Below are 11,193 nucleotides of genomic sequence, written 5' to 3'. Positions count from 1 at the left end.
CGCCACGGCACTCTAGCCCGGGCAACACAGTGAGACTCTGTCTCAAAAAAAAAAAAAAAAAAAAAAAATACATTTATTTCATCCCAAGAAGCAATACCATGTATAATGTAAAACCACTGAAAATGTCCTCCTTAGCTTCAGGTACCAGACAATGCTATCTGCTTTTACAATTGCAGCCTAATTTTGTTCTGGAAGTGTTCACCAATGCAATTAAACACAAGAAAGAAAGAGGTCTAAAAATTTGGAAGATATTTGCAGATGAGATGATTTGAAGATAATTGCTGAAGAAAATTACTTCAAACACAAAGAGAGTTTAAGATGGTCATTACAAAATATTCCTACAAAAGTCAATAGCCTTCATATCCCCAACAGCAACCAAGAAGACATAATAAAAAAAATATTCCATTTATACTAACAAAAACAAAAGATTAAAAAAAAAAAGTAGGGCTTGTGCAAATGGAATGTACTGCATTCTTGGATAGGAAGACATCTTAAAGATGTCATTCTCCCTGTTAATTTCTATGTTTAACATGAGCAATAAAAAATTGTTTTCCAGCTAGAGAAGCTGATTCTAATGTTGAAAAGGAAAAATGATCAAGAATTGCTAGCAAAATTCTGAAAAATAATATTAAAAAAGAATGACTCACTTTACCAGACATAAAATATTTTACAAAGTTATAATTATTAGAACAATAGGGTTTTGTACATGGACAGAGAAAAAGATCAACAGAAATTACGAGTCCAGGTGCGGTGGCTCACGTCTGCAATCGTTAGCACTTTGGGAGTCCAAGGTGGGAGGATCCCTTGAACCCAAGAATTCAAGACCAGCCTGGGCAATATAGCGAGACCCTGCCTCAACAAAACAATAAGAAAATTAGCCAAGCACAGTGGCAAGTGCCTGTAGTCCTAGCTACTTGGGAGGAGGCTGAAGCAGGACGATCACTTGAGTCCAGGAGCTCAAAGTTACAGTGAGCTATGATCACACCACTGCACTCCAGCATGGGCAACAGAGTGAGACCCTATCTCTTAAAAATAAAACTAAAAAATAAATAAATTAATTAAATTAAATAGAATGAATGTCCTGAAATACTCAAGTAAGTACCTAAATAAATATCTTAATTCAGTATATAATAAAGGTGGCATTTCAGATCAGTGAGAAAAAAAAGATTATTCATTAAGGGGTACTGGGACAACTAGTTAGCTATTTGGGGAATAACAGATCCATAGCTTACATTTTGTGTCAGAATAAATTCCAGATGGATCAAAAATTTTAAGTATGCACATATATACACACACAAGAAGGAAACTATAATATAAATGTCCTGAAGAAAAAACTATTTTATAATTTTAGAGTAAGGAAAGCCTTCCTAAATATGACCCAATACCTAGAAAACATTTAGTTAAAACAAAGTGATAAATATTTAAATTTTTAAGATTAAAAATTGCTAATGGGCCAGGCGCGGTGGCTCACGCCTGTCATCCTAGCACTCTGGGAGGCCCAGGCGGGCAGATTGTTTGAGCTCAGGAGTTCGAAACCAGCCTGAGCAAGAACGAGACCCCGTCTCTACTAAAAATAGAAAGAAATTAATTGGACAACTAAAAATATATAGAAAAAATTAGCCGGGCATGGTGGTGCATGCCTGTAGTCCCAGCTACTCGGGAGGCTGAGGCAGGAGGATCGCTTGAGCCCAGGAGTTTGAGGTTGCTGTGAGCCAGGCTGACGTCATGGCACTCTAGCCCAGGCAAAAGAGTGAGACTCTGTCTCAAAAAAAAAAACTGCTCATGGTATCTTTTACAATGCAGAAAAGCTAGATATACCATCCAGGGAAAAATATCTTCAACTTTACCATAGGCAAAAGGCTCATTTCCTGAACGTACATAAAGAGCTTCTACAAATCAGTCAGGAAAACCTGACAGCCTAGTAAGAAAAATGGGTAAAAGATATCAACAGAGAGTGCTCAGAAAAAGAAATTTAAATCATCTTTTAAATTATGGAAAGTTGCTCAACCTCACTCAGAGAAATGCAAATTAAAGTTACACTGATACGCTATTTTTCACCAGATTGGCAGAGATCCAGAAGTTTAATAATTCACTGCACTGAAGAGAGTTTAGAAAAACAGGCACTTTGACATATTGCTAATAGGAATATATTTCCCAATAGAGGGAAATGTGGCAATATCCATCAGTTTTTAAATGCACACTTAAAATAGTTTATCCTACGAATATTCTCATACCTCTGAAATGACAAACTGTATTGTTCGTAAGAGTACTCTGAAAACAACCTTAACATCCATTCATAGGGGAGACTGGCTAAATATATTAAGGTGCATCCACACAATGAAGCAGCTCTTGACTAAAATACACAACAAGTACGATGATAAGGTCAACTGAAAAAAGCAATGTGCAGAAATTAACTCAATATATTTATTATTTGTATTATAAATGGAATAAGAAATATATATGCCTTTGCTTATTTTTAAGAGGAAAAAGAGACTCAAAGCAAAAATTGATAAGAAAGAAAAATTCAGAAGATTAAAGAATTAATTCAGGATATGTTCCATATCCAAATAATGGGAATTTTAGAAGAAGAGAACAAAGGAAGTGGAAGAGGGAGGAAAGTTTCAAAGAAATGCAAGAAAATCTTCAGAATTTAAGTTCCAAGGCTCCAAAGGGCCTATCAAGTATCCTGTCCATAATAATGAGTGAAGAAGACCCACATCAAGACACACATCTGTGAAATTTCAGGACCCCAATGATAAAGAGAAGATCCTAAAAAATATACAAAGAATTATGAATTAAGATAGCAGTAGAACCCAAGCCTGGTAAGTAGGAGTCAGTCAGGGCAATACTTTAAAAATTCTGGGGGAAAATATTTCCTCAAATTCTATATATAGCCCTAAAGACATCTTCAGACATGTAGGTCTAATGCAATTTACCTCCCACAGACCCCTTTCTCAGGAAGCTTTTGAAGCATGTTTTCTACCAAATGATAAAAGAAGACAAAAAAGAAGATAACGTGAAAACCAGGAAGCAGCAGCAAAGGGAATTCACGGAATGACAGAGAAGGGAAATCCCAGGCTTTTACCTGTAGTAGCCCTGGAGATTAATAAGCCTAGACTGGAATAAGTCAAAGGAGGTCTCAGGACAAATTTCTCCAGGTAAAAAAAGTAGTAACAGATTATCTATTAGGTCTGACTTTGTAGAAAACTGTGTTGACAGGCTCTGGAGAGTGTGGGAGGAACTGACTAGCAATAACTAGAAAACTAAACAAAAGACAAGGCAATTATTAAATTCAGGAAAAAATTGCATAGAAAGGAAAAATAATCAAATTATATCTATAATTCAGCAATGAACGATATTTCATACCCATAATAATATAAAACATCAAATACTGATGCAAAAATTATAACTATTACAAGAGAATTGATGAGACTGTGGTAATTGTATTGTATAGTTTAAGACTGTGACATCCTCATGGACCATAATGGTTTCCTTGTGTTTTACTAACATTGAATAAAAACTACCAGAGAAATATAGTCTCAGTCTCCTCTGACATGAAATGTGTTAAATGTACAATAACTGGATTCTTAGCTGTTGCATAATTTGGACCTAACGTAGTTTATGGGAAACTAAATTCTCTACCAGCAGTGTGGAATGACTACAAAAGTGAGAAATAGGCCTAATTTGCCAGCCTTGAGATCTAAAGAAAACCATTTAACCTCTATATATAGTCTTAAATTATGCAACTGTTTAGAGGAGATAATTATCCATGGTCACATCAGAGAATTGTTAAATGAATGACAGTACAGAATGGAACATGGGCTGTGAAATCAGTCAGGCCAGGGTTACAGCCTCACCTTTTCCATCTGCTCATTCAGTTGGTAAAAGTTAATCTGCCTTTCCTCCTTGAGCAGTGGCCATAACCCACAGCAAGAAATACACTTTATGTCATTACTCAATATCTGTATCTGCATTTGTGTATAAAAAATAAAAGTTTTATAAAATTATGTATGTAACATGAAAAAACTAGAATAGAAATGGAATTGGACCATCCATTAAAACAAAAACACTAGCTGTGGCCCACTAAACTGATTTCATGAATTGGGTCATAACCTGCATTTTGAAAAACACTCTAGAAATTACAGTCTCATCATTATAAAACTCTCTCAACTGTAAAATATAAACTAGAACTTATCACACAGGATTATTATATAAAACCCTTAGTACAATGTCTAGCATATAGTAATAACTATGACAAAACTGCATTTACTTTAGGCCGGGTGTGGTGGCTCACCCCTATAACCCTAGCACTCTGGGAGGCCAAGGCGGGAGGATCACTTGAGCTCAGGAGTTGGAAACCAGCCTGAGCAAGAGCAAGACCCCATCTCTACTAAAAATAGAAATATTAGCCAGGCAATGTGGTGGGCACCTGCAGTCCCAGCTACTCAGGAGGCTGAGACAGGAGGATTGCTTGAGCCCAGGAGTTTGAGGTTGCAGTGAGCTACAATCATGTCATTGTATTCTACCCAGGGGGACGAGAGTAAGACTCTGTCTCAAAACAAACAAAAAAACTGTATTAACTTCAAAGCACAAGCAAATATCAGACCCTTACCTCATCAAGAATAGTGGGATGCCATATATATTAAATGTACCTCCATTCTTTTCCCATGGATTGTTCAGGAAAAGCATAAATAAATGTACCTCTATATATTTTATTGATAACTATCAGAACTATAATTGCAACAATAACAACAGTTAACACTTAAAAATGGTGCTTACCATGTACAGGCACCATTGTAAGTACTTTACCCATATTAACTCATTTAATACTAATAGCTCTTTTATGAGGTAAGAACTATTACTATCATTCATTCCTGTTTTACAAGCAAACTGAGGTATGAAGAGATTAAACTTGTCTTATGGTCATACAACTAGCTTATGGCAGAGTTGAAATTCAAACTCAGGTAGTGTGGATCTGCAGACTCTGCTCTTAAAGGCAAATGCTATATTGCCTGTATGGTAGAAAATATGGGATTGAAGCAGGCAGGTGAAGGGTCTGGGAATGTAAGGTCTAGCTAAAAGATGTCATCTGTAGTAACCAAATGAGATTCAATTCAGCTCTCCATGAGCCAGATGTAATTCCACCTAGGGGTGCTCACCATCTAAGAGGGAAGAAATTTGAGCCAAGGGGATGGGATCAAAGAAGAGGGAACCGTGATTTTTGTTAGAAAAAGAATGACAGTTACACAGCAATCAGGAAACAATTATTTACTTTACTCCTCACAGATGCCCTTTAAGGGACCCTTTAATCCTCTTCTACAGACCAGGGGCCTGAGGTGGTTCAAAGAGGTCAGAAATTTGCCTTTCCCTACCTGGTCTCAGATCTAGGTCTCTGACTTTATCCTTGGGACTACTTCTGCTTCAACCCAGTGACTGTGATCCAAGGAGATGAGAGGGCTGGGCTGAGGCCCCGAACAACTGGTACTGCAACATCACCATTTCCTGAGCCCTTCTTTCCTAAGCCCATCCTGGCCTCTGGCCTCCCACTCCATATCTAATTATTATGGACATCCATATCTATTCTTCTCCCTCCAGTGGGCTCCATGGATCCCTTCCTTTTCAAGGCTAATCCTATTACTCAGTCTTATATCCTTTCATTTTCAGTCTCTTGCATAAGCCATTAGCTCCCCTTTTTCTCTTGTCTTTTCAACCTTCTTCTCTACCTTTAAACACACTTAAACCTCCCCAATCTAACCAGGGTACCACCCAGCAGAATGATATCCTCTAGAATCCTTCTGCTTTCTTCTGAACTCTATGCTAACCAGATATTCCTAAGAATTCTATATCTAGGTTACATCACTTTGCTTGAGCAGTTTTACTTATTTTAAGAAGTTTTATGGCTAGAAAACACAAAGATAATAAAGGGGTGAATGAGCTCAAAGAGCAAAAGAACAAATAGCAACTATCTCTAGTACCTGAAGGTGGGAAGGTTTCTGGAGTGGTTGCTGCAGTGCTGGAATTCCCCTCCCAGGGTTCTGTTCTGGCATCTGTGAACTGGTTATCTGGAAGCCACGTTCCATTTGGTGAAACTGTAGTGCCTACAGAATCGATGCTTGCTGTTCTCATGGTACCATTATCAGAGTCTGAAGAATTGACAGTGGTTACATAGGTGGGTCCCAGAGTTAGATCTGGGCTGAATGTTGGCGCCACAGAAAGAGAAGTTACTGAAGAAGTTGGATTTGAAGTTTTGGTCTCTTCTTTAACTGATTCTGCTGTTGAAGCTTTAGTTGATCTTGTTATTCCTACAGAAGGTGCAACTACAAACACCAAAAAAAAAAAAAAAAGAGGGGAAACATGAAGAATGTGAAGCTGAAAAGTTGTGAGACACAAAGCAGCATGCCTTAATAAACTCTCAAACGCCTGGAGACCAAGCAAAGACCAGACACACACACATGCACAAGCAAGTACGCACACACGTGCGCGCGCGCATAGACACACACACACAAACACACACACAAGCAATTCACTTTTATCTAATGTTGGACCGTTCTACCTCCTCCAAAGGACTATTGTCTAAGGGAGGAAGAGACGGAATATTTTACAAGGCTCCTCAGAATAAATATATAGAGTCTTAAATCTCAACAATTTCTTTTACTTTTTAGGAAAGAACGCATAATCTCTTTATTTAAATAAATAATCTCCAAGTAGGAAGTATATGGTATATAAAACAATGCTGAGCATTCAATACAACTCAGAGAATTCCAAAGACACCTATTTTACCATCCTTTTGAGTAAAATTTTAATATTCTTTCAATACCACCTAGATCTTCAAATTTGGGTCATTAAATGTGAAAGCAAAATTCGATTCTAAATACCAGCCTTTCAAATGACAATTTACCTGTGGTAGCATTGTTGGCACTGACATGTATCAGACCACTGCCAAGTAGAACAAGAATGAACCAGGAATCCATGCTTACCTGGAAAACAGGAAGCCACGTTAGGTGAGGTCCAACATTATTGTAACTACTCACCAAAAGAATATTTTGGGTTTCCGAGCTATTAAAATGTGCACACAGACCAATGATTTTTTGGGAGCCTTATGTGCATATGTCCCCAGGAGTCCAACTATTAATTGAATCTTTATACAGATTGAGTATCCCTTATCTGAAATGCCTGGAACCAGAAATGTTTCAAATTTCACATTTTATTTGAATTTTGGAATATTTGCATTGTACTTACCAGTCGAGCACCCCTAATCTGAAAATCTGAAATCTCCTTTGAGTGTCATGTCAGTGCTCAAAAAGTCTCGAATTTTGGGGCATTTCAGATTTTGCATTTTCAGATTAGGGATGTTCAAACCTGCACATATAAGTCACATTAAGACATATTGTTTAAGCATTTAAAAATGCTTTTACAGCAGTGATTCTCAACCTTGGCTGTACTTTAGAATCACCTGAAAAACTTTTTAAAAAATTCCCAGATGCCAGACTGCATCTCTATGGGTGAGAGCTAGGTGGCAGTCCCTTTTAAAGGTCCCACATTGACTGCTAAGTACAGCTTTGCAGTCTTCAGAATGAAAAGTATGGAGAAGGTAGGCTGACTGCACTAACGTACTGCCCTTTGAGGTAGATATTACATAGCTGTTCTCAACCTTTATTCCACCTCAAACTACGTTAGAGGACAGTGGGACATTCCCATGGTAATAATGGCTCATTCATCCATTTAGATTTTTGTGCCCTACACCAAGCTAGGTACTAGAGAAACAATTGGGATGAAAGACATTCACAAGCCCCATCTTCACGGGACTCACAGTCTAGAAGTGATTCAATACGGTAGTGACTGTCCAAGGGAAGCATGCCTCCCCAAGGAGTATATGAAAATCTCTGGAAGAGAGGTAGGAAGGGAGGGAGATGTAGGTGGTTCATATATACCCCAGCAGTTTGCCCCTGGTATCAGCAGCCATGCCTAGCAGGGAAATAGGTTTAGCAGGTGGCCTTCTCCAGGGGCAGCCACATAATACTTTGACCACTTCTCCATTCTTCCTAGGCTGTGATCATTAAACCAGTAATACATTATCAGAATTTTTAAATGCATAAAAACACATTTTAAAAGAGAATAAATGAGTATTTTTGTGAGCTCGGGATAAGGGAAAAGGACTTTCTAAGCATAATGGGCAACATAGGAAATCACAAAGGTAAAAGTGTAGTATCTGATAGCAGAAAAAATAAAAGCTACTAAATATAAAAGAAATCCATCATAAACAATGGTCATGGATAGGAAGGCTAAATATTGTCGAGGTGTCAGTTCTTCCCAAATTGGTCTATAGAGTCAATGCAATCGCAATCGAAATCCCAGGCAAGTTATTTTGTGGATATCAAAAAACTGATTCTAAAATTTATGTGAAGAAGCAAAAGACTCAGAAGAGTCAGCTGAATACTGAAGGAGAAGAAGAGTCAGAGACTGATACTACCTGACTTCAAGACTAATAGTACAGTAATTAAGACAATGTGGTATTGGCAAAAGAACAAACAGATCAATGGAACACAACAGAAACCAGAAATAGACTCACATTAATATTAGTCAACTGATATTTTGCAAAAGAGCAAAGGCAATTCAATGGAGCAAAGATAGTCTTTTCAACAAATGGCACCGGAACAACTGGACATCTACAAGCAAAAAAATTAATCTAGATCAGACCTTGTGCCTTTCACAAAAATTAACTATAAATGGATCACAGACTTAAATGTCAAACACAAAACTATAAAACTACTAGAAGATTACATAGGAGAAAATCTAAATGGCCTTGCGTATGGTAATAACTTCTTAGACATAATGCCAAAAGCACAATCCATGAAAAACATAATTGATAGGCTAGATTTCATTAAAATCAAAAACTGCTATGCAAAAGACAATGGCAAGAGAATAAGGACAAGATACAGACCCGGAGAAAGTATCTGCAAAAGACACATCTGATAAACAACTATTATACAAAATATACAAAAAACTCTTAAAACTCAACAATAAGAAAACAACTGGATTTAAAAATGAGCAAAAGACCTGACACCTCACCAAAGAAGATATATATATGGCAAATAAGCATGTGAAATGATGTGGAACATCATTACATCATTAGGGAATTGAAAATATCTCTGCATACCTATTAGAAGGGCCAAAATCCAAAACACTGAAACACCAAATGTTTGTAAGAATATGGAACAACAGGGACTCTCATTGCTGGTGGGAATGCAAAATGGTACAGCCACTTTGGAAGACAGTTTGGCAGTTTCTTAAAAAAATAAACATACTGGCCGGGCATGGTGGCTCACGCCTGTAATCCCAGCACTCTGGGAGGCCAAGGCGGGTGGATCGTTTGAGCTCAGGAGTTCGAGACCAGCCTGAGCAAGAGTGAGACCCCGTCTCTACCAAAAATAGAAAGAAATTAATTGGACAGGTAAAAATATATATAGAAAAAAATTAGCCAGGCATGGTGGCGCATGCTTGTAGTCCCAGCTACTCAGGAGGCTGAGGCAGGAGGATTGCTTGAGCCCAGGAGTTTGAGGTTCCTGTGAGCTAGGCTGATGCCATGGCACTCTAGCCTGGGCAACAATGTGAGACTCTGTCTCAAAAAAAAAAAAAGAGAAAAAAAAAATAAACATACTGTTGCTATGTGATGCAGCAATTGTGCTCCTTGTTATTTACCCAAATGGGATGAAAATTTATGCGCCCATAAAAATTTGCACATGGATGTTTATAGCAACTTTATTCATAATTGCCAAAACTTGGAAGCAACGAAGATGTCCTTCAGTAGGTGAATAAATATACAAACTATGCTATATGCAGACAATCGAATATTTTTTGTTTTGAGACAGAGTCTCTCTCTGTTGCCTGGGCTAGAGTGCTGTGGCGTCAGCCTAGCTCACAGCAACCTCAAACTCCTAGGCTCAAGCGATCCTCCTGCCTCAGCCTCCCGAGTAGCTGGGACTACAGGCATGCACCACCATGCCCGGCTAATTTATACGTATATATATTTTAGTTATCCAGCTAATTTCTATTTTTTTTAGTAGAGACAGGGTCTCGCTCTTGCTCAGGCTGGTCTCGGACTCCTGAGCTCAAACGATCCTCCCGCTTCGGCCTTCCAGAGTGCTAGGATTACAGGCATCAGCCAACAATCGAATATTATTCACTGCTAAAAAGAAGTGAGCTAAAGACATGAAAGAAACTTAAATGCATATTAAATGCATATTACTAAGGGAAAGAAGCCAATGTGAAGAAGCTACATACTGTGTATGTATATGTACACAGGCTATATGCTATATGATTCCAACTATATGACATTCTGGAAATGGCCAAAACCATGGAGACGGTAAAAGATCAGTGGTTAAAAGGTCAAGGCCAAGAGCGGTGGCTCACGCCTGTAATCCTAGCACTCTGGGGAGCCAAGGTGGGAGGATCGCTTGAGCTTAGGAGTTCAAGACCAGCCTGAGCAAGAGAGAGACCAGTCTCTACTAAAAATAGAAAAGATTAGCCGGGCATGGTGGCGCATGCCTGTAGTCCCAGCTACTCGGGAGGCTGAAGCAAGAGGATCGCTTGAGCCCGGGAATTTGAGGTTGCTGTGAGCTAGGCCGACACCACGGCACTCTAGCTGGGGCAACAGAGTAAGACTTTGTCTTAAAAAAAAAGGGGGGGGGTCAGTGTTTGTGGGGTTAGGCCAAGGGAGAGAGGGTAAGTAAGGAGAGCAGAGAGGATTTTTAGGGCAGTGAAACTCTTCCGTATGATAGTACAATGGTGGCTACATATCATTATACATTTGTTCAAATCCGCAGAATGTACAACACCAAGAGTGAACTCTAATGTAAACTATGGACTTTGAGTGATAATGAAGAGTCAGTACAGGTCCATCAATAGGAACAAATGTACCACTGTGGTGTGGGATGTCCATAGTGAGGGAGATTGTGCATGTGTGGGGGTACTCTATATTTTCTGATCAATTTTGCTGTGAACCCAAAACTCTCTAAAAAGTAAGCCAGTGATGGTGGCTCATGCCTGTAATCCTAGCACTCTGGGAGACTGAGGCGGGAGGATCGCTTGAGCTCAGGAGTTTGAGGTTGCAGTGAACTATGACAACGCCATTGCATCCTAGGCCAGGCGACAAGAGCAAGACTCTGTCTCAAAAAATAAAAATAAAAAATAAAG

At 38.7% G+C, this 11,193-nt stretch overlaps 1 protein-coding gene across 2 annotated transcripts in view; it reads right to left on the bottom strand.

Moving 5' to 3' along the window:
* PTPRA (protein tyrosine phosphatase, receptor type, A) overlaps nucleotides 1-11,193 on the bottom strand; it is a 140,994-nt gene that overhangs the window by 53,330 nt on the left and 76,471 nt on the right. For both annotated transcript variants that reach the window (XM_012637691.1, XM_012637692.1), the window contains exons 3-4: nucleotides 6,899-6,977; nucleotides 5,976-6,317 (exon numbers count right to left, since the gene is read on the bottom strand). In XM_012637691.1, coding sequence (XP_012493145.1) covers nucleotides 5,976-6,317; nucleotides 6,899-6,977 — 421 coding nt within the window. The remainder of the gene's footprint in view (nucleotides 1-5,975; nucleotides 6,318-6,898; nucleotides 6,978-11,193) is intronic.

The sequence above is a fragment of the Propithecus coquereli genome, unplaced genomic scaffold (genome assembly GCF_000956105.1).
Source record: "Propithecus coquereli isolate 6110/MARCELLA unplaced genomic scaffold, Pcoq_1.0 Scaffold122, whole genome shotgun sequence".
In the NCBI taxonomy this organism is placed as follows: Eukaryota; Metazoa; Chordata; class Mammalia; order Primates; family Indriidae; genus Propithecus; species Propithecus coquereli.
This window is presented reverse-complemented; position numbering and strand designations above follow the sequence as displayed.